We start from the raw sequence: 24,213 nt of genomic DNA, 5'->3' as shown, positions 1-24,213 counted from the left end.
GAAAGATGGTATGGGGATTCCAGAAAGACTGAAAGACAGAAATACCATTCAACCCAGCAATCCCATTACAGGGCATATGCCCAAAGGAATATACATCATTCTCTTATAAAGACACGTGCACGTGTATATTCATTGCAGCACTATTCACAATAGCAAAGACATAGAATCAATCCAAATGCCCATCAATGACAGATTGCATAGAGAAAATGTGGTACATATATACCATGGAATACTATGCAGGCATAAAAAAAGAATAATATCATGTCCTTTGCAGGAACATAGACGGAGCTGGAGGCCATTATCCTCGGCTAACTAATGCAGGAACAGAAAACCAAATACCACATGTTCTCACTTATATGTGGGAGTTAAATGATGCGAACACACGGACATAGAGAGGGGAACAACACACACTGGGGCCTTTCACAGGGTGGAGCGTGGGAGGAGGGAGAGAATCAAGAAAAATAAGTAATGGTACTAGGCTTAATACCTGGGCGATGAAATAATCTGTACAACAAACCCCCAGGTCACCAATTCCTATGTAACAAACCTGCACTAACACCCCTTAGCTTAAAATAAAGGTTAAAAAAAGAGCATGGCATTCATGAGAAAATTTGGGATACTATTTTGATAGTCCTGGTGAGCAATGTCATCAGGGATGTGTGAAAACAAAGTATTAGTCATATATAGGAAAAAAAAGCTGAAAACTTGGGGAAATTGACTTTGAAAGCTTATGCAAAAGAAGAAACTAGGGAAAAGTTGGAGACTTCTAGCTTTTGCATGTAGTAAGTGACATTTTCAATAAAGATCAATAATTTAGGGGAGCAGAATACCCTAAAATTGGAAAGAAGAATACAGTTTGGTTTTGACCTGATTGAACTTGAAGTGCTGTCACTGTAGAGTAGGGAATTAAAAATGCAAGACTAAAAAGTCCAAGAGATGGGCATGGACTAAAGATAGAGGCCATAGAGTGACCTCTGGGAGATGGCCCAGTTTTTCTGTAGACACTGGATTCTGCTTCACTCCTTCCCATTTCTCTGCTCATGAATGTCCTAGGAATAAGGAAGGGCCTCATGTAATGCCCCTGGAAGGGAATAATGCTAACCCATCAACATATTTAATGAAATGCCAGGCAGTGAGAATAAAATAAGAAATTGCAGTGCATACATGCACATGCATACATACACACGCGCGCACGCACACAAACACACACGAGACTGAAACAAAGTTTTGTACAGGAGTTTTCTCATGAGCTCAGAATACTAATATCATGCAGCTGACATGTTCCCATTTTTCCCATAAGACCAGGGCACAACTGAAATGCCGCTTTATCCTCATTGGATGTGACCTGCTGTAGCTTTCTAAATTTACCATTGTGCTATGAACTGTAATTGTCAGGAATGTTTGGGCTATTCAATTTGAATTCTATGCAAGGTACAATATTTACATAATTTTACACTAAAATGTAAAAGATAGGATTGGCTGAAAATGTAAGTGTTTGATTAATTATAGTACATAGCACATGGAGTAGAAAAAAGATGAGTAAATCAAGTATTTGTAGCTTGCACTGCCTTTAAAAAAAACTTAGCTTATATTACAAAATTCTTCTGTTGGAACTCTGTCAATAAAATCTTTGTAGTTATTACTGCATTTCAAAGAATATCTGAACTTCTTCTGAGGCAGCTTTCAAAACAAATTCTTGATTTGTTGGGGTAAAAGTACTGGCATAAACTCTAAAGAGAATTTTGAAAAGTAAGGAAATTCCTAATTTAAACATAACTAAAAACAAAAGCAAGGTTAGTTAATTCATCTCATGGAACTAAACTTTAGCCCAGATGCCCAGGATCTTCTTTTAAAAGAAAAGTCAGGCTTAAGCCAGGCTTAAAGAACAATGAAGAATTCTTTACTAGTTATCTTTTATTATTTGACTTCTACAGGAATTTGTATTAAGTGGGCCCTGTGAGTCTATTTCCCAGAGGCAAGGATAGCTTCTTCAGGACCCTGCCTTAAATCTACCCTCAAGTTTGATGAAGTCCATTTACTCCGGGGTCCCCAACACCCTGAACATTCAATCATTTATAAATATGTGTTGACAATGAGTTACAAGCATAGCACTGTGCTAGATGTTGTGCATGGCTCAAGTGGGGTCCCAGATTTATCTGTTTATGTGTCTATATCCCCAGTTGGCCTGGCCCTCCAAGGTAGAAATAGTCCATTACTTATTCATCTTTATTTCCACTGTCCAGCACAATACCTGACACAGAATAGATGGAGAAGTATTTGTGGAAATGAAACAATATAAGGGAAGATGTTCAACAGGGTGAAATTGGCCAATAGGAATGTCAAGCAGCACTGGTCAATATGAATTAAACTAGTGAAAATTTGGGGGATCAAGTACATTTTTTGCAGACTTACTAAATTTTAACACTTGGTTTCAAACCTTGATTAGCAAAATTTATATCTGCTCTTATTAATTCACCTGAAACTCATTGCCTAAGATTAAAATTGTTTATCAAAGTTTCCTTTACCCGCTGGATGTGGTGACTCATGCCTGTAATCCTAGCACTTTGAGAGGCTGAAGCAAGAGGATCCCTTGGGCTCCAGGAGTTCGAGACCAGCCTGGACAACATAGTGAGACTGTCTCTATTTATTCATTTTTTTAAGTTTCCTTTATAGTTCTATCAAATATCCCCAATAAAATCAAATAATGCTGAACTCTTTATAAGGGTTAATGAGTAAAATGTGTCTGTATCATTACTATCATACAGCTGAAGTCATGGATAACTAATGAATTTAGTAATACACTTGACTAGATAGGCTCTGCAGCTCGACATTCTCTAACTTTAATTAGGTTAACAGATAAATGACAATTATGACATTACTAAATAAATTAAATACAAAAAGAAACTAGATTCTTGCTGATACTAACTATATAGGAACACTAGTATTTTTTTTTTTAGAAATAAACTATAGGCCAAGTGCAGTGGCTCACGTCTGTAATTCCAGCACTTTGGCAGGACAAGGTAGGCAGATGACCTGAGGTCAGGAGTTCAAGACCAGCCTAGCCAACGTAGTGAAACCCCATCTCTTATACAAAAATACATATATATAAAAATTAGCTGGGTGTGGTGGTGGGTGCCTATAATCCCAGCTACTCAGTAGACTGAAGCAGAATCACTGAAGAGAATTCTGAAGAGAATCACTTGAACCCAGGAGGCAAAGGTTACAGTGAGCCAAGATCGCGCCACTGCACTCCAGCTTGGGTGACAGAGCGAGACTCCATCTCAACAAAAGGAAAAAAAAATAAAGAAATAAGAAACTATAATTTTACTCTTCTCTGTGAGGAAAAAGATTTTATATGAAGCAATATATAAGCTTTAATTATTGTATAAATTATCCATGAAAGGGGAATTACTGACTACTCAGTATTTTTTAATGTAAAACGTGGTAATATATTTCAATATCCCCTGCAATTACAGTAAGATTAATTAACCTTCTAAATAAAAGAGATCATTGGTATGTCAAAATTATTCTGGCCAAGATACAAGGGAGAAAGGTTGTTTTCTTTATAATTACTATGTATACAAAATGTATCTCTCTTCAGTCATAGGGAATCTATATATTTCATTTTACATATACATTTCTATACAAATATCTACCTGTAATATAATATAAACTTGTGTGTGTGTGTGTGTGTGTGTGTGTGGTGTGTGTGTGTGTGGAAGGAAAGAGAAAGAGAGAGGAAGTCATATATCCCATTTCCAGAACAAAATTTCACTTCACTTGAAGGTAGAAACCATGCCTTATAATTTTTAGAATACCCAAAACCTAATTCAGTGCCTAAAATAGATCAGTCAATAATGATGATTATTATAACAGAACCTTGGGAAGGACATTACCTTATCTTTTTTTTATGTAAAGCTAACAACAGTTAATATAAATACAGATTATGCTAGCTTTAATTACTCAAAAAGTAAACCTCAAAAATCACTTAAAGAAGAGTCAGATTATTTTGGGATATATGAAAAGATAACAGAACTTTTTTCTGGCAAAGCAGTAAACTGTACCCAGAAAGACCTTGTTCATTAAGCAAATTTAACTTAGTTGAAATGCCAATTTAACACCATAGATACTTCATCTCTAACCTTGACTAAGAACAAGGTAGCAGGCTACCATTGTCTCAGTAATTAAAGGGCAAGATTGTGAAACTATGAGATGTTAAGAATTTCAAATAAAAGGTGTTTAGGTTGTGCCATTTCTCACTGGCAACCTTCAAAACGGGAGCCCAGCATGTAATGTGCAGGGTGGTGAGAACTTGGGTCTTCCTTAAAATTCTGTGGCATGCCTACAAGATAGACTTCTCTTCAGCTGGAGATGCTCCACTTTTATTTGGTTTATTTTTTTCACATATGATAATCCTAGGATATATTAGTAATTGACTTTCCTCCACTGATAATATCTTTTTCATAGATATGACTACTAATTTTGTACTAATAATGTATTCATTACCAAGATTTGGTCTGACCAAAAGTCATCTCTTCTGATTATGGTTTCAAGTAAGAGAATTAATTACATGAGCTTTGACTGGGTTTATACTGGTTTTCACTATACTTTGCCTTAAGATAAACACTTGTCCTCTCCCTAAGCGGCCTGAGGTAATCTGTGAAAATGGTTCGCTATTCACTTGACCCGGAGAACCCCACGAAATCATGCAAATCAAGAGGTTCCAATCTTCGTGTTCACTTTAAGAACACTCGTGAAACTGCCCAGGCCATCAAGGGTATGCATATTCGAAAAGCCACGAAGTATCTGAAAGATGTCACTTTACAGAAACAGTGCGTACCATTCCGACGTTACAATGGTGGAGTTGGCAGGTGTGCCCAGGCCAAGCAGTGGGGCTGGACACAAGGTCGATGGCCCAAAAAGAGTGCTGAATTTTTGCTGCACATGCTTAAAAACGCAGAGAGTAATGCTGAACTTAAGGGTTTAGATGTAGATTCTCTGGTCATCGAGCATATCCAAGTGAACAAAGCACCTAAGATGCGCCGACGGACCTACAGAGCTCATGGTCGGATTAACCCATACATGAGCTCTCCCTGCCACATTGAGATGATCCTTACTGAAAAGGAACAGATTGTTCCTAAATCAGAAGAGGAGGTTGCCCAGAAGAAAAAGATATCCCAGAAGAAACTGAAGAAACAAAAACTTATGGCACGGGAGTAAATTCAGCATTAAAATAAATGTAATTTAAAGGAAAAAAAAAAGATAAACACTTGTTAAAAGGTGCATTGAGCAAGCAACGCAATTCTTCATTTTTACATGATTTATATGTATTTATGCAGTTTCAGTGATTCCTCGTTGAAATGTTTAGATTTTTTCTTACACAATATGGACTGACATTAACATCAAATTAGGATTCTACGTGCCATCCAAACTTGCTTTTCCTTTTAAGTCATCCATCTACTCAAGAGACCCTACAATATGCAATTTGCTTTTGTGTGTAAACCCTCTGGCTATTCAGCTAGACTGTCAGCTCGTTGAGGGAATGAATGAGACCTTGCTCCTTATATTATTTGTTCTCATGCCTTTTACCACAATATTAATAGCTAACTTTACTATATTCCAAGTACATTTATAATCTTATTTAATTTTCTTAAGCCTCCCAAACGAGAAAACTGAGGCCTCATAAGGTTAAATCATTCATCTGAGTATTTGGGGGTAAGAAGTTGCAAACCTGAAATTGGTAACTGGTAAGTCTTACCACAGAAACCACCATTCATTACCATCATTCCTTCCTACTTCCCCAAGTTCCCCCAACGGTGCTAAATACCTTTCCACTGTCGGCTGTCTTATAGGAGTGGCTGCTGCTTCCTGCCCTGCGATGAAGCTACTGCAGCCACATTCCTGGCTCAACGCTAATGTTCTGATCTCCCTTGACGCTCAATTCCCTTTTTTGGTTAGGGGCAGGGGCCAAAGTTTGAACCATGTGGCATTGCCACCTGTGGAATACCAAGATTTCTTTTCTTTAATGTTGCTAACCCAACAGCTGTGACTTTTAAGGGTATGGTTATATCATTTCAAAATTGTATCAATATTATACTCAGTAAGTGAATCTAGAGCACTATCTCTATCAAAATTATCATGATTAACATGGAAAGAAAAAAAATTTTTAAGCTTCACAGCAATGGTAGACTTCAAAGACAACATTTGTCCCTCTGTTTCTATAACAGCATGTAGACTGTTACTACCTCATATTGACATATCTCCCTGAGTGGGATTTACACCTGGACCCCTTCCAAGAGAGACGAAACCTCTCTCAGCTGTTCTTAATTAATCACTACACCTGATGTTTAAATGTTGCTTACACCTTTAAGAAATTATAACATTTAATCTTTTCACAGTAAAAACTTAGTAGAAATGTACCCATAGTAAGTTTTCTCCCCCAAATTGATTGAAGAGCTATTAAAGCATGGATTATTAAAAAAAAAAAAAAACTTGTTATAAAACCTAAAGAAACATAGAAATACTTATTTCATAAAAGTATTTGTATAAAACTACAAAATGTCTATGTCCTTTCATGCCTTTTTTGTTCTTACAATCTCCCTTCTCTTAAAAAGGATATATATGTAAAATACAGCCTTCTCTAGCCTTTATATAATGGAAGTAGATAAATCTGTTTGTGTGTCACAAACATATATTTTTATATATGATGATTTCAGTATGTATGATCATCATATATAAAGTTCTACTATGAAAATGTGTACACACACACATACATTTTAAATATATATATTTTATATATATATAATATAGGTATGTGTATATATATACGACATTTGAAAATGACTATAAAAGAAAACAAAATTATGGCCAGCAACCATAATCTCCTTGATCAAACTTAACACTGCATATTTTAATGTGTTTTCTTCGAGAATTTTTTACATTAAGGCTGGGTGTTGTGGCTCAAGCCTGTAATCCCAGCACTTTGGGAGGCCAAGGAAGGCAGATCATTACAGCTCAGGAGTTCTAGGGCAACATGGTGAAACCCTGTCTCTACTAAATATACAAAAAATTAGCCAGGTGTGGTGGCACACACCTGTAGTCCCAGCTGCTTGGGAGGCTGAGGCATGAGAATCTCTTGAGCCCGAGAGGCAGAGGTTGCAGTGAGTCGTGATCATGTCACTGCACTCCAGCCTGGGCTATGGAAGTGAAACTCTGTCACAAAAAAAAAAAAAAGAATTTTTCTACATATACTCTATATGTGTGTGTGTAGGTAATGCTTTCATGACTTTGAAATAATAATATTCTGTGTTTTACTTTTAAAAATAAATATTACAAAATTAGTACAGCCTATACCACTCAAAAGTTTAAAAAGATATTTTATATATCATATAACAGTCTATGGATAGATTATCATTGTTTTTAGCATTTCCCAATCATTGGTACAAAACTGGTGCCTTTAATATTCGTTATTTTAAGCAACACTACCATAGAAAGTCTTGTACATACATCTTTGTCCATACATACATCTTTGGCCATGTCTTGATCGTGTCCCTTGCTTAAATTCCTAAAAGTAAATTAACAGTGTCAAAGAATGTAGATTTTTGGCACACACTGAACACACTGAAAGTTGCTAACTGAAAAGACATTACAAATGTTTGCCAAAGAGTCCATCTCAACACAATCACAAACTCAAATTGCTTTGCTTAGTTGATAAGTAGATCATTGTGGTTTTGATTTGCCTTTTTCATATTTGAAGAGTTTGAAAACTTAGTCATATATTTATTGTCTACCACATTTGTTCTTCTTTGATTTATCTATCCACATTTTTTGTCCTTTTAGAGTTTCAAAAGTATTTTTTAAATAATATATAGAAGGATAACATTTTGCCATTGTTTTTGAAAATTTTCTCAAGCTTGTTATAGAAATCAAAAAGTATGAAGTTCCACTTTTAGAGTCTTATTCCATTGCTTTTATGCTTTCCAACCCTGAAGTCAATGAAATATTTCTCATTTTCTTATAGATTTATTAATTAAAAATTGTTTATTTTTTCTTCCATTTAATTTTTTAATTTCCTTAAATGTATTTTAGTGTAGGTCGTAAGTAACAATCTTACTTGAAATCTTCCAAGTCAGCAATTTTTTCCAATTGTGGAAAATCTTAGAACCCACTTTAAATTTCTCCAATGTCTCCTTTTTTAGGTATCTCTTTCTTTAAAGAGCAGCATTATAAAATGGGCTTAGAACTGCCTTTCTAATCCCGGTTCTATCACTTGCCACGAGCTGTGTAACCTTGAGGAAATTACTGAACTCAAAAAAGCCTCACTTTCCCAGTATATAAAATGTATGGAATTGTGTGGATTAAATTATGTCATATATATAAGTCCCTGGGAACAGTGTATTGGAATAGTAGGCATTCAAAAAAGGTTTATTTTAATACTTAGTTCACAAAGCTAATGTCAGGAGTAAATGAAATGGTATACAGTATGCCATTACAGAATCCAGCAGATAATGGGGGCTCAATAAATGATAGCTCTTATTGATAATAATTAATATGGAATTTGCTATACACATTCATACATTTCTTTTATGTGTTTACTGTCTTTATTTTTTATGTCCTTCTTGTTTTCCACTTCTAAGTTATCTTGTGATCCTGGGTAGAATAGACCTGGTCCCAATGCCAGATGAAGTGGTTAAGACCAAGATGGGCCAGGAAGTAGCCCAGTCCATCAGTTGACAACGTCCGTGGGTAGGTTTTGGCATGTAGCTGTAACTGCATGGGTTACATTTAAAGTAAGAATGGTAGTTGGCATGTCCATCTAGATCACTGCTTAATTCTTTAAAGAATTCATTGGTGGGTATGACAAATCAATACCATAGGTAAGACTGATTCTTCAATCTATGTATACATTATAAAACAAGAAGAAATAACATGTAGACTTGCAGAATTCATTATTTACTTTCTTGAAAAAACTTATTGAATAATTAATCTTATAGATTTATACATAATTTTAAAATATATAGAGTATCTAATATTTGATACACTTCACATTAGTTGATATATTAAGAACTTTTAATGAGGCCAGAAGAATTTTGTTGATAATCTCTCATGTGCTACATGACATTTTCGGCAGGAGTGTGGGATTCAGCCAAGATGTTGTACTAGCCTTCAACTCCGAGGGAGGATCAGATCATTCAGAACAATCTTGTTGTTCAAGCTGACTGCTCAAGAGTGGAATGAAATTCTGACTTTTAAAAAATTGGAATCCCAGCACTTTGGGAGGCCGAGACAGGCGGATCACGAGGTCAGGAGATCGAGACCATCCTGGCTAACACGGTGAAACCCCGTCTCTACTAAAAATACAAAAAAGTAGCCGGGCGAGGTGGCGGGCGCCTGTAGTCCCAGCTACTCGGGAGGCTGAGGCAGGAGAATGGCGTAAACCCGGGAGGCGGAGCTTGCAGTGAGCTGAGATCCGGCCACTGCACCCCAGCCTGGGTGACAGAGCAAGACTCCGTCTCAAAAAAAAAAAAAAAAAGTGGGGGACACATTTTCATAACATTGTCTTATAGAACCTTAGTCCTTGGATTTCCAGTGGAAATTGACAAGGTTAAACAATGAATAAAAGGACTCTATATAGGTACACAGTAATTATTAGTTTTTGGAAGTGAAACTTAAATTTGTTCTAAGTGCTATGGTTTAAAACTCCATTGTGATACAGCACAGACATTTTCTTACTTTCAAGGTGATGCATAAGAAATACAGAAGGGCCCATTTGCCGGCAGAGCATCCTCCATTCCCACGTGTCCCATGTGGTCTCAGCTACTGTAATTGCCACTAATCAGAATTTTGGCAATACATTGAATTAACCTGGATAAGAAGAAGCTTAATAAAATGTGAAGGGTTTCTTTTACTTTTATGCTCTTATGTGCTGATGTTACATACGCAGCCCTGACTCTTCAGTAAAGTCAGCCTCTTACAACACAAAGCAGTAGTTATCATACTTAAGTGCACTTAAGGGTTACTTAGAGATAATGCTTAATCTTGTTAAATAAATATTCTTGGCTCCCACCTCTGAGATTTTAACTCAGGAGGTCTGGAGTAAAGCTCAGAGATCTACATCATTTAAAAACACACCAGGTGATTCTTCTGATATGGTAGTTCACAGAATACACTTTGGGAGGTGCTGACATAAAGGATTAGCTAGACCTTTCATACTGTGTATTTATTACACAATCCCAAATACACTTTAGCCTATGTCATCATTAATCATCTAGTCTGTCAAAATGTATGCTGTAAGAATGCATAAGAAGCTCAATATCATAAGCCATTTTTTAAAAGAAATGATTGTCTATTATAGATGGTATAGACAAATCTGTGAAACATATACCTTACCAATATAAAATTGTTCATTGTCTTTTATTCCTGAAAAATACTCTTTTTCTTTTGTAACTCTGGGGAAAAGTTCTTATTTAACAACCAGTGGTTTTCAAAAAGGAAAGATTTTCACAAATTTTTCTATGCACTTCTGTTTTACTAGGTATCTTAGAAGATGCTTTCTAATATCCTTCAGAAAGCCAATAATCTAGAAAGGTATGACACAAAAGTAGCAAATATAAAGATACTTCAGCTCTAGCTCAAAATTTGTGACTTGTGAGAGATCCAATTTAAGTACACAATGTGTTTATTTAATAGAGTTGCTGTACTAGAATATGGAAATTGCTACAGTGTCAAATAGAATCTATGATTTACTTCAAAGCCCCCTTCTGGAACTCATTAATGAATGAGGATGGTAAAGAATACAGAAAAAAAAAAAAAAAAGAATGAAATTAAACTGTATGTCAGCAATACTTAAACTCATCAAAAACACAGTTTCAATTTATAATCTCTACTATTACACAGCTGGCTTTCACATAGCTTTAAGAAACAATTCATTAGCTCAAAGCCCCCATTGAAACGATTATACTTCTGACAATCATTGTAATATTTTTACTATCTTTTTTTTTCTTGAGACAGCATCTTGCCCTGTCACCTAGGCTGGAGTGCAGTGGTGCAAACAGGGCTCGCTGTACCCTCTGTCTCCTGACCTGAAGAGTTCCTCCCAGCTCAGCCTCCCAAATAGCTGGGTCCACAGGTGCACACCACCAAACTTAAAAAAAAAAAATTATAGAGACAGAGTCTCCCTGTGTTGCCCAGGTTGGTCTCAAACTCCTGGGCACAAATGATCCTCCTGCCTCAGCCTCCCAAAGTGCTGGAATTACGTGTATGAGCCACTGTGCCCAGCATACTTCTTATAAGCAAGTATTAAAGAAAGGTACAAAAAAGTTTTACCATAGTGACATAAGCCCACACAAATATGATATCAAGGTCAGCTTTGAAAAATCAAACACCTAAAATTTTGACAATCAAATATGATATAATATGCCCAAGATTTCACAAAGAAGCCCTTAAATAAAAATAAAGAATTCAGGAAACAAGTCAATCTTTCTTGTGGCATAATAAGTTTTGACTAAAGGGGCATAAAATCCAAAACAGCAACTAAAAGTGAGTAAGAGGCACAGCAGATGTCTGTGTGGGAAGGAAGCAAAATACAGCTGAAAAGAGGACTCTCTCCCCAGAGTATTCCCAGCTCCATCATCACACAGGTGACCTTGAAAAAGCCACTGTAGGGATAGTGGAACTAATCTTATTAAATACAGCAGAAGAGATATTATTTAAAAGTTATTACTTCTACATAGTTCATATAGTTATTACATAGTTCAAGTAAATAAAAATACTTGGTTTGGATATACCTCATTGTAAACAAAAATAGATAATGCTTAACATTACAGTGTAATCTTCCTTTCCTTCTTATTCTTTTTTTTTTTTTTTTAAAGACAGAGTCTCGCTCTGTCACCCAGACTGGAGTGCAGTGGTGTAATCTTGGCTCACTGTAACGCCACCTCCTAGGTTCAAGTGATCCTCCCACCTCAGCCCCCCAGTAGCTGGAATTATAGACATGTGCCAGCACACCCAGTAATTTTTTTTTTTTTTTTTTTTTTGTAGAGATGGGGTTTCGCCATGTTTCCCAGGGGGTCTTGAACTCCTGGGCTTAAGTGATCTTCCCACCTCAGCCTCCCAAAGTACTGGTATTACAAGTGTGAGCCATGGAGCCCAGCCTACATTCACCAAATTTCTTTAAAATGTAACCATTGCATTTTATGTACAACTTGACATAGAGAATAACAATTCAAGAAAATATCTACTACTTTCTACAGTAAATATGTTTTATACATATATTTTATACCAATGCTATGGTTTGAATATTTGACTCTGCAAACCTCAGGTTGAAATTTGATCCCCAGTATTGGAGGCAGAGCCTAATAAAAGGTGTTTAGATGATGGGGGTGGACCCTCATTAATGGCTTAGTGGCATCCTAAGCCATTAATGGCTTAGATAAGGAGTGAGTTTTTGCAGTATTAGTTCCTGCAAGAGTTCCCCTGATAGCTGGTCATTAACAAGAGCGTGGCACCTCCCGCTGGTTTCTGTACACACCAGCTCTCCTACCCTTTCCTCCACGAGTGGAAGCTTCCTGAAGCCCTCACCAGAAGCAGATGCTGGTGCCATGCTTCTTGTACAGCTTGCAGAACTGTGATCCAAATAAACCTCTTTTCTTTATAAATTACCCAGCTTCGGGTATTCTTTTGTAGCTACACAAAATAACTATGACAACCAGTAATGTGTGTAATTGCAGTAAGGGTACATTCCTTTTTTGAGCAGAAGGTTATAATTAAAACTTCTTAGTTACCAATGTCTTTACAGTTTTTAGAAGTGTTTTTGTGCTTCCATCACCTTTTCAATGTTGGCAGCCTCTGGTTTCATCTGGGGGCATGTCACCTGCAGTGGGAAAATGCTCATAAATAGATTTGCTACTTTAGGTGATTTCCTAGTCATTAATTCATTCATCTTTTTCCACAAATATTTACTGAGTACCTATTAGCCTGTAGGCACTTCAAAGAAAATAGAGCTTATGATATGCAGACTACAACTTAATTGATTCTCCTAAAACAGCCTTTGGTCAATGGCCTTTCACTAGTATATAGTTCAAATTCTAAATCTTGACTTATGAATCTCTTGATAATCTTAGCCTATGCACCTCATCCAAGTGTTGGGGGTTCCACAAATGTCCAATAGAAACGGTATTATAGCCACTTCTTTCCAGTCTTTCTAATGAGTCCAATACTGAGTATGCGAACTTACCATAACGCTTCAGGACTTAACTTTTCTGCGACCCTATGAGGCTAAGTTGTCATCCTGAAGTACTCTATAATCCCCTGTGCTTTCTCAGGACATGGGAACACAATATTCAAAGTCCTGCTTTGGCCATCCCTGGATTACACTCCTTCAAGCCAAGGTTGCATGTCCTACTCATCTTTGTAGGCTCGTGCCTGGCTCAATACATGCTTACTGAAGGCACAAGTGTACTTTCTTCCCAACAGGAACCCAGATTGTATTTTGCTTCCAAGATCTGCTTCAGGCTCCACCTTCTCCACTGGCAGGATGGATATTAAAAATATTTAACAACTAGTTCAGCTCAGGCACCAACCAGTCCCAATGGACACTGGCCACAGCACTAGATGGGGGTGGTCCTGGAAGCCCCCTGGGAGTTCAGGCATTATTCTTTTGTTTGCTTCTTTAGAGGATGGGAGTAGGCTGGGAAATCCTGAGGATGGGGTCCTGCTAGCCTCAGAAGGGGCAGCTTGGTGGGTTCATAGTAACAGCTGCTTAATCAGCCTGTGTGAAAGCAATTCAAGCTGTAAACAACTGGAACAACTGATCTGCACCATATCAGCTAAATATTAGCTCTGTCCACGAGGTGTTCCCAGAGCACTGAGGCCTGCACTGATCCCCTCCTTCTTGGCCATCCTATAATGGCTCATTTCATCACTCATGCAGCCACTGAATTCTCTACTACCTTTTATAGTTGATTGATTACATGTGGGTAAGCCCTGTTTCTAAAACTAGATTGTAAGTTCCTAGAGAATGAAAGCCATGTCTTCTCTTCTTTCAATCTTTCTTTCTTTTTTTTTTTTTTTTTTTTTTGAGACAGGGTCTCACTGTCACCCAAGCTGGAGTGCAGTGGCATGATCAAAATTCATTGCAGCCTCTAGCTCCCCAGGCTTGGGTGATCCTCCCACCTTAGCCTCCTGAATAGCTGGGACCGCAGGTGTGCACCACCACACCCAGCCAATTTTTGTATTTTTTTTAGAAACAGGGTCTTGCCACAATGCCCAGGCTTATTTTGAACTCCTGGGCTCCAGTGATCTGCCTGCCTCGGCCTCCCAAAGTGATGGCATTACAGATGCGAGCCACCATGCCAGGCCTTTATCTTTAAATAAATCATCTAAAAATTACATAACCATCTCTTCATCATTTTGCATTTTTTGAAATGCTTTACCAGAGTAACTTCCGTTATACTTTTGGCTCTTGTTAGGGTTAATATCAAAAGTAACCATATGAACAAAATTTCCTTATATTTTATAAAACTGTTACAGAAGACAATACTATACCATTTAAACTAATTTATATTCTTTTAGATTTCAAAACTGAAGGAAAGTTTAACTCTTTTGACATACTGATATGCTACATAGATAAGGAATCATCTCACTCATTCTCTCTCACACACACACCTCTATTTTTTTTATAATCTCCCCAAAATCCTTCAATAAAAACAAAAATACATCCTGAATCTGATTACAATCTCACCTCCATTGTTAACATCCTAATCCAATCCTCCATCCTTATTTACCTCAGGGCTGCAAACCTTGAAACCAGTTAAACTTGTCTCCCTTCTTTTTCTCTTGCTGCATTCACAACTCATCCTTCACCAAGGAAAGGGAGGGGGAAATGGAGGGAGGAAGAGATGGGGAGAAAGGGAGAGAGATTTTTCTCAAAGCATAAATGAAGTCCTACCATTTCCTGGTCTAGAGCTCTCCAGAGGCTTCCCACTGTGCTTCTAATGAAATCCCAAATCCTTTTCCAAGACTGAATTATGTTTAGAAAGAAATCAAACTTTTGCCAAGATAGGCCCATGCTTGCCTGTCATACCTTGTTGCCATCCATCCTGTTCTTTGATCACTACATTTCCGTCATGCTAACCATCCTTCTGTGCCTTGAATATGCCGAGTACCTTCCCCTCTCATTTAAGCACCATGCTTCCTCATCCCCCCATATATATGCTGAAAGTCTGTCTCCCAATATCACAGGAACTCTGTCTTGTCATCGTTAAATGGCCAGCATTCAAAACTGTACCTAGCTCAGTGAATATTTGCTGATTGACTTACTATCTTTTGAGTCAGCTAGCAGAAAATTACTGAATTGTTTTCATAATAAGACCAGAATTCATGTTCATGGTCTAAAGCAATAAGAACATTTATAGAATCATGAAAAAGCTCATATGAAAAACCTGAAATTCTCTACTACAATTGGGGAAAATTGTTAAAAACAAATGAAGCAATAAAATAAGAATTTCTGAGAGTAAACTGGTAAAAAGAGAAGGATGTGATAATTTGAAAATCAGCTAGGATAGGTAACCTAAAAAATGTCTGTATTAAAGCATCACATTTATGGTTTTGCTCTTGGGACAAAGCAAATTAATTTGTTATGCTAAAGAAACCACAATAGAAATACACGATCTCAATGTAAGAAAAATACAGAGTATACTTAGACCAATATGCAAATTTTAAATGATGTCATCACAAAAATACAAGCCAAAAGAAGACTATAAAACAAAGATACATTTTTTATGCTGTTCTCAATTGTACTTTATCAAAACATGGTCAAGAATCCTTCTCTCTGGAGCCTACTTGGACCCTACAAGGCCTTGCTGACTCGTGGTCAGAGCTACCCTAGGATCCAGGGCAGAGTCTGCAAGGCATCTCCAAGAGCTGCTTCTTTCACAAGTGAACTTGGAATACACCCACCAGTCATCTGCATACATGAACATGGAGAAATAATGAGATGATGCCGTTTTCTCCTCTGTGATTAAAAATTTAGAAGCATTACCAGGACTAAATAAAAATTTAAAAACAGCTGAATTTTGTTCTTAACTCTCTCCTGTCCTGCATGCTTCCTCTTTTTTGGAGCTGCCAAGCCAAATGTGATAAGAGCAGATCTGTGGTCCTTTAAGGATTTACATAAAAGGCAACCACATTTCAGAGGAAAACCCTGACATATGTTTGTGAGTCTTACGTTCTCATTTGGAAGACATAAAGTCCAACTTAAACTCTCTAGAACCACACATTTTGCTTCAGTCACGCTTGGTATTAAGTTAAACGTTAACTTTTTTTTTTTTTCTCCATGGCCAAAGTGGAAAAATTCTGGCCAGAATATCACTTCTGAAAGTAGAGAACAGGTCCACTTCCACCTCTACCACACCTTTCCAATGTCACACCAATCATGATATGCTCCAGTCTATAAAACCTTTAGCAGAAGATTTTATTCAATGACTAACAGGCTATGTTAATTAATTCAGAGAAATGAGATTGTGTATTTTTAAAAAATACACTCATTTTTTGTGGCCCTGAACTAATAGTAATGTTACTTTTTGTCTCCTCAGTTCAGAAAGCTGCATTAGAGGTGACTGCTCTGAGAAATCCGGAGAGGCTCTCCTGGGTGGATGTGGGTAGTGGAAACCATAATCCTGGAGAAACGTTATTGTTCTTGGTTACAAACCTCGCCTATGCGGTTGTTAACAGTGGGTGATCTCCCTTCCCTGGGGCTGCCTCCCTCCCCATCTTTCTGTTTCTTCGTTTTTGACTACGGTGACTTCCATGCCAGAACTACTGTCCTCTTTTTCACGACAGGGCTTTCTGCTCACTGCCAACTGCAAATATTTGCTCTTCATGTTGTTTTTGTTGATAAATTCTTAGTTTTGGTTTTAGTTTCACTATGGTCTGACAGAGTTTCAGTGCTAAGAAATAATGACATTGTTCCAGGTCAGAGTAAAAGCCAAAGAGAGCAGAGCACCATCTCCTATACCTCAGACTCTGTTCTCACTCCTGGAAATAACAGGCAAGTACATAACAAGTACAAACGCCTCTGCTTCTCTTACTCAGAAATCCTACATATCTTAGTTTCATAGTTTCAGCCAAACCATGCAACCAGCTATTTATTTTCATGCAAATAAATAACTTGCAATAAGGTCAAATTCCTGGAACTGAAAGATCAAAGATAAACTTTATTCTCCAGCAAATATGGAAATCCAAATATTTCAGAGATTCCTGGCCAAAAAATAAATAAATAAATAATCACAATAAGCCTTTGTACCCATTTTAAGGAACACTTCATGCCTATGAATTATTAAAATCTGAAAGTCAACTTATTTAATTGCTTAACGTTTAAGCCTTTTTACAAACTATTATTATCATAACAAGAAAAGCATTTAAGGACCTCTTCACTGAAGTTAGCCAAATATTAGAGGTAAATACCTTTTTAGGCTGGAGCTGGGATACTAAGTGAGCGTATGCTTAAAAAAATGCTCCGTGACTTAGTGAGAAATGAACTATACATGAATAAATAGGCGAAAGAATTTGACAGTCTGAACGTGAGTGAATCTCTGCAATATTGCTGAAAGTCACTCTATAATAATACATATGTCCACCTTTGGACAAAATTCCAAATTAAAGAGACAGCGACATTGCTCATTCCCAAATGTCAGCTCAGAGTTAAAGACAACTGAGAAAAAACAAACGTGTGTCATTGCATAACATGAAGAGGAAGCAACAGCATGCCACTTGATCAGAGGTAGTCAGGTGGTTTGATCACATTGGCTTTATTCTGTCAACTTCCTTCCAGGAAATTTAGAGGTTTGACCAATGAGGTCTACTGTTGATTCTTATGCCACCATCCTCCCTTCCTCCTCCTTTGTGGCCTAAAACTTACCCACACCCCAGGTTCTTTGACGTCCTCACTGTTACAGCCATAGTAGTCTGGGGTTTTATCCAATTCCTGCATGTTTCCTTGTGCTCTTATGCTCTTATCCGCATGGCAAGAAGAGCAGAGGGCTGCATTCCCCATCTCAGCTCTACAGTTACTGCTGTCAGTGGGCCCGTCCTTGCCCTCTGCACTCTGTCCAGGGCTCCCAGGGGTACACTAATGTGGGCAATTCATCAAGATGATCCTTGGCTCCTCTGCTCAGTTCCCTTACACGCCCCTCACCAGTTCTCCCCATCTGCTGGCTGGCTTGCTGGTGTCAGAGAGAACTCAAAACCCCCGGCAACTGCAGGCTGCATTCAGTGACCATTTCCAGTGCAGGCGCTGCCAGTCTATTTTTACACCTACCAGGCCAGCTATGCATGTCAATGGAGTGAGGGGGGTGAGCCAGACAGAGAGCAGGGGAGGGGGCGGTGTTGTTTTGTTTTTCACCATGCAAGCAGCCTGCCTCACACATGGACTTAAGTTCCTGCTGGGTAAAATGTCTCTATATATGAGAATTTTTGCATTACTCAATGAATGCTTTTGAATATTTTTATTCCCTTCTTCTCTGTCTGTTATTCACACAATACTAAATATTTCAACGAATCTGCTTTATCAGCAGAACAGATAAAAATTATTTTTGTAATTGCTTCAACCAAGTGGAAACTACTTGGCTTATGTACACTGTCTTTCTCATTATTGTCGCAGAAAACAATTAGTCATCCTTTCAGCATTCTTTTAACATGTAATATGCATTGGAAACATATCCATCAAATAGCTCACCTGACACCAGTATAGAAACTTTGGTTTTTATAATTGTGTAGTTTGTCATTATTCATGATTGTGCCACATAAGAGCAAACATGTTGATTCATTTATAATTTGTTTTAATTTTAAGTATTTTGAAAATGTTTTCCCCAGCTTTACAAACAATAATCAAGATGGCTTTCAACACCATCCAATCTTTGAAATCATATTACAGATTTTCGAAAGAAATTGTTTCCCACTGAGATGAGCATAGCAAATATACACTAGATATGCTGTATAAAGCTAATTATGATCAAAATCAAAGCTTTGTGATGGACTAATATGGATTAAGCTTTATTCCTCCATTAGGGTTTCCTCTAAAACTATATATATATTTAAAACTATATATTTATATATAAAATTTTATATATTATATAGTTTAGCTAGTATACAGTTTATAAAACCATATACATATATTAATATAAATATTATTATACATAATTATTTGAATATTAGTCCTATCCTTCCTCATGTGTTATTTGCATGTATATACAGCTTGTTTTGCAAATCATTTTAAACTACTCAATGCAGGGTCCAGACTTAGATTTTGTATTATGCATCCACACGCTATAAATTAAATATTAAATGTCTAAAAAAAAGTATTGAATTGGAAGCAATTATTTGGGGAAAACAGGATGTGGAAGATATTTAGAAACTAACCATATTACATTTGATAGACTAGAATTTTCCTTTCCAATGTGTCATTTTTTTTTAAAGCTAAAAACCATTTGCCATTAAAAAAAAAAACACACACACACACATTTAAAATAACATTCCTGAAATACCTTTCTCAGATTTGAGTTCACAAATCCCTAAACACTCAAATCTGAGAAGGACATTTTTGTATTGTTGCTTTCCACAGGGTCCCATGCTGCTTTTTTGTCAATCTGGTTTTGAATAACTCTTCATTCCAGAGTTTACGAGCCTTAAGTATCTTGCTTATTATAAAGTTCCTATCCTTACAATCCAGTTTCTGAGAGGCATCGCCAGTATTCAGTGAAATTACTTTAACTTCCCAGCTACAGGTGAAGGCATCTCTTAAAATCATGTTTTAAAAATTACTGACTGAACCAACAATATTATGACAACAATAGAAGGGGGCACATTTCTCCATTCATGTTAAAGGAGCATAATCTAAATCTTTTAAATGTTAAAGTTTTAAGTGAAAGTATTCACAAAGATGATGCTTCAAAATCAGTAACAAGGTTAGACTGTTGGCCAGGATACAGCAAGCAAAGCCTTTCATGTTGCCTGAATAATTTTATGTAGACTAATGATTCATCATAATATGGTAGTTTCTCATCAAATTTTCCACATATTTGAACCATGTACTGTAGAAATTAAGTAGGCTATAATGTTTAATGGTGTATTTATAAATTATTTTACAAAGATGTGATTTTAACTTTTTTGTCTCCTTCCATAAGGTTCTTAGAACCTGGAGAAGGTCTGTGGTAGACAAAGTCTTATAATAGGTGCTTCTTCTTGAATATATATGAACTATTTTATTCAGAATATAAACTCACAACAAAGAATGCCAACCAAGATTTTTCCAGCTATTGAGAGATGCACTCCCCCACACCCACTTTTGGAATTAGTGTACTATTTTAAAACATTCAATAGAATCTTCAAAATAGAATTATGTTCACTTAAAACACTGGTTGTAAATCCTAAAAATTATCTCTAGTCTCCTCACTTCATTCTGGAGCTGAGGTCTGAAACTCTGTGCTTACACATGGTAAAGGAATATTTAACCACAGCAGATTTGGGAGATGCCCCTAGGTGCTAGATGAATAATTTTGCTGTGCTTTAACAGCTTGAATTGTTTCCTGGCATCTTTCTGTCTCATTAATACATTACCCATTCCACCACCACGCCTTTAATTTTACTTCTTCCGCCAAGCATGCCTTCCCCCTCTCCACCAGTCCATGTTCACTCTCTCCTTCAAAGCTCATCTTAAAGCTTTCCTTTCTCCTGCAAGGCTTCATTACACCTTTGTTATTAGTCCCTTAATTTGTGTTAATATCTTTTTGAATAAGGTTGCGACTACTATCAGCTCTCGCTCTTTACAAGATATGCCTGTTTTCTCTGACCGATGTCCTCACATACCTAAATATTCACCCTAGTATTAAATGTTTGTGAGGTAAATGAATAAAAGGCAGCCACAGATAGGGGCGCAATTCATAATATCAATATTTAACTGGACTACACTGACCTAAACTTCTTTTTTTTCTTTTGCAGATTAACAGGAACAGATTTAATAATTTTAAACATATTTAAGTATAACAAATATTTAATTTCTTTTCCAGAATTTCAATAAACCTCCCTTTTGGCCTTTAAAAAAAAGGTTAACACCATTTGGGGTAAATCTTCCTAGAAAAGAAGTTACAGTGCCTTGTTAAGAAGGAAAAAACCACAGAGACTATGAACGAACCAAGTAACGTGCTGACAACTATTGGAAGACACTTTCCCTAAATGACTAGTTATTTGTTTTCTTCTACCCCTCTTTCTTTTTTTTTTTTTTTGAGAAAGAGTCTCGCTCTGTCGCCCAGGCTGGAGTGCAGTGGCCGGATTTCAGCTCACTGCAAGCTCCGCCTCCCGAGTTTACGCCATTCTCCTGCCTCAGCCTCCCGAGTAGCTGGGACTACAGGCGCCCACCACCTCGCCTGGCTATTTTTTTTTTTTTTTTTTGTATTTTTTAGTAGAGACGGGGTTTCACCGTGTTAGCCAGGATGTTCTCTATCTCCTGACCTTGTGATCCGCCAGTCTCGGCCTCCCTAAGTGCTGGGATTACAGGCTTGAGCCACCGCACCCGGCCCCCTCTTTCTTTTTCTTCATCTCGGGGAAATCATCTCATGTTTTCTCCAATAAAGAAACTTTCTGCTTGATGAATATAATATCCATACTCCTATGATTAACACTGCCCCAAATATGCCATGGAGTGATCCCTGAACCCCACTGCTAAAGCTTAGTGCCCAAACAGGGACGGGCCAAGGAAAGACAAATACAAACACCTGGGCTACTGTGAGGGCTGAAATTTCCTATGTTCTGGCTGAACAGATTTAAATTATCAACCTGGAACCCGGAAAACATCGTAGCTGTGAAAACAGAATTTCCAATGAGCAGCTTCCTATGTGTGATCACTTCAAACTTTGCCGATGATTGGATACTTTCTAACAAAAAATAAAAGTGTAAGGAGTCTGCAGAAGAGAACCTTACTTCAGAAGTTAAAACGTCTCTAGTTTTATCTTCCGGTGGTTAACTCAGAGTGACTGCCAGACAGGTTTGGCACAGAAGCTTGGGTGATGTGACAACCTATATACATAACATTTTGTCAAACTGAAGGAAAGCTTAGCAAATACAATGCAGCACCATCCTTTAATAATCTGCCGGTAGACAGTCGGGATCTCTGTGGACATCTGACAAGGAATATACTTTCTGCCAGGGCAGAACAATGTCACCACTGTTTTTCAAAAATGCTTCAAAGTCATTAGGGCAAATTACTCAGAAAGCAAATATTTGCATGTTTGACCACACTTAGAGCAGGATACTCGAATTTGATACATGACTTAGAAAGTGAAATTCAAAGCCTCCATGACGTGACATATTTGCAATATCTTCTTAAATTCCCAGGCACTTTTACTGTTATTATTTCATCTGTATTGCTGTGTTTCAAATCCATCATAAGAGAAAAGCGATTAAGGACTGAGAACAAAGGATAGCTTCTCAGCTTTAATCTTCTGAAAGTTGCTGCTGAAGTCCCTATGACAGCAAATCTAAAAATCATTCGCTGCAGTTTTAAATTTCACCTTTTAAATAAGAAGTCATGATTACAGAACCATCAGGAAACTAACACCTTGGAGAAGAAATAACTGTCTCAGTTCCATAATTTAACCTAAGGGGTTAGATCACAATTCCTGAAGTGAAGTTTTGAAAAGATCTCTTAGCTAGGACTTACTAATCCCAGCTTTTGATTTCACTATGAATTTGTCTGTGTGGACTTTTATAACCTTTATCAAATCTGAGCTTCTGTTTTCTTGTTTTTGAAAAAAGAAAATCAGATTCAACGGTTGTTGTATCCCTTTCAGCTCTGAAGTTTTTCACTTCCATGACACAGAATGTGTAACATTTGAACACATACCTAACACAAGGCCACAGTTGAAGGTGGTCACCTATTTAGTCCATTTGCATGGGGAAAAAAAGGATAGGAATCACATGGTTTATCATTCTCTGGGCTGGCTTTGCTCAGTAGCGTTTCCCTGGCAGACTCACAAGGAGGATGAAAACACCACTGTGGCATATGACAGACTCTTTGTTGATATCCAGGAGCTCTTTTTCAAGGTGAGGACCATTTCACTCTTATTCCACCTTTACTGAGTGTTAGCCTCAGTTAAACCCTGCCACATCTTTTACATGTCACAACTGTAAACTAACTGTCGCCTGGAAACATTCTTACTCTCCCAAACTGGCTTTGCAGGACAGCTTTATAGGATTTTGTAAGATAAGTCTTTGCAAATCAACTGTGTAAGCTAGTTTTATTTTCCTTCAAAAGTTTTGATTAATTTATGCTTTTTTTTTTTTTTTTTTGAGACGGAGTTTCACTCTTGTTGCCCAGGCTGGAGCGCAATGGCACGATCTCGGCTCATTGCAACCTCTGCCTTCTGGGTTCAAGTGATTCTCCTGCCTCAGCTCCCCAAGTAGCAGGGACTACAGGTGTGCACCACCACGCCTGGCTAATTTTGTGTTTTTAGTAGAGACAGGGTTTCACCATGTTGGTCAGGCTGGTCTCAAACTCCTGACCTCAAGTGATCCACCTGCCTAGGCCTCCAAAAGTGCTGGGGTTACAGATGTGAGCCACTGGGCCTGGCCGATTAATTTATTCTTAAAGGGCTAGTGCTATCGTATTAAAAAGACTGAAAAAAAAATTGCCGTGAGTCTTTAAAGTGGCAAATCAGAATGTTTCACTCAGAGTCATGGAATTAAATTTTCTTCTCTCCTCCAAGGTCCAAGGTTATTCAAGAATATCACACAAATTTAAAAAGGTCATGTAGAGTTTCTCTTAATCTAAACTATCATGTGCAAAAAACTATCCTAACATGATATTTAGTCAACACTTTATATTTTTCAGATGATCATTAATATGTAAGATTTATGTTACCTTCACTGAATTTAGAAATCTGCTTCAATTACTGTCTGTCCTTCTCCCCGTTTTTGACCATGGCAGCTACAATTCAAGACTGATAGTTTCACTCAAATGCATTTATCTAATTAAATTAATGTTTGGTTATCCCTATTGCATGCAGAATTCTCGATGCCCACATAGTCACGTGAATCCAAGGACAAGTTCTCCTGTCTTTGGGAATTACTGACCCGTGGAAAGAAAATTGGAACATTCCATGCAATAAGCAAGGCAGCATGCTATTTTCTTCCATGTTTGGGTACATTCAATACAATTTATTT

The 24,213-nt window shown here is 37.3% G+C and overlaps 2 protein-coding genes across 31 annotated transcripts in view; one reads left to right on the top strand and one right to left on the bottom strand.

Moving 5' to 3' along the window:
* ANK2 (ankyrin 2) overlaps positions 1-24,213 on the bottom strand; it is a 715,648-nt gene that overhangs the window by 225,325 nt on the left and 466,110 nt on the right. For 4 of the 30 annotated variants that reach the window (XM_033215032.1, XM_033215034.1, XM_033215033.1 and 1 more), the window contains exon 1: positions 17,918-18,286. The exons of 25 other annotated variants lie outside the window; for them this stretch is intronic. In XM_033215032.1, the coding sequence (XP_033070923.1) occupies positions 17,918-18,052 (135 nt within the window). In that variant the 5' untranslated portion in view covers positions 18,053-18,286. Of the gene's footprint in view, positions 1-12,826; positions 12,868-17,917; positions 18,287-24,213 lie in introns of those variants that run through there. One more of the 30 variants, XM_033215048.1, reaches the window with a different exon arrangement.
* LOC117085811 (60S ribosomal protein L17-like) lies at positions 4,632-5,261 on the top strand. The gene has a single exon (XM_033215063.1). It carries the CDS (start codon positions 4,666-4,668, stop codon positions 5,218-5,220), a length of 555 nt encoding a protein of 184 aa, XP_033070954.1. The 5' UTR covers positions 4,632-4,665; the 3' UTR covers positions 5,221-5,261.

Source organism: Trachypithecus francoisi, unplaced genomic scaffold (assembly GCF_009764315.1).
Source record: "Trachypithecus francoisi isolate TF-2019V2 unplaced genomic scaffold, Tfra_2.0 Lachesis_group1, whole genome shotgun sequence".
In the NCBI taxonomy this organism is placed as follows: domain Eukaryota; kingdom Metazoa; phylum Chordata; class Mammalia; order Primates; family Cercopithecidae; genus Trachypithecus; species Trachypithecus francoisi.
This window is presented reverse-complemented; position numbering and strand designations above follow the sequence as displayed.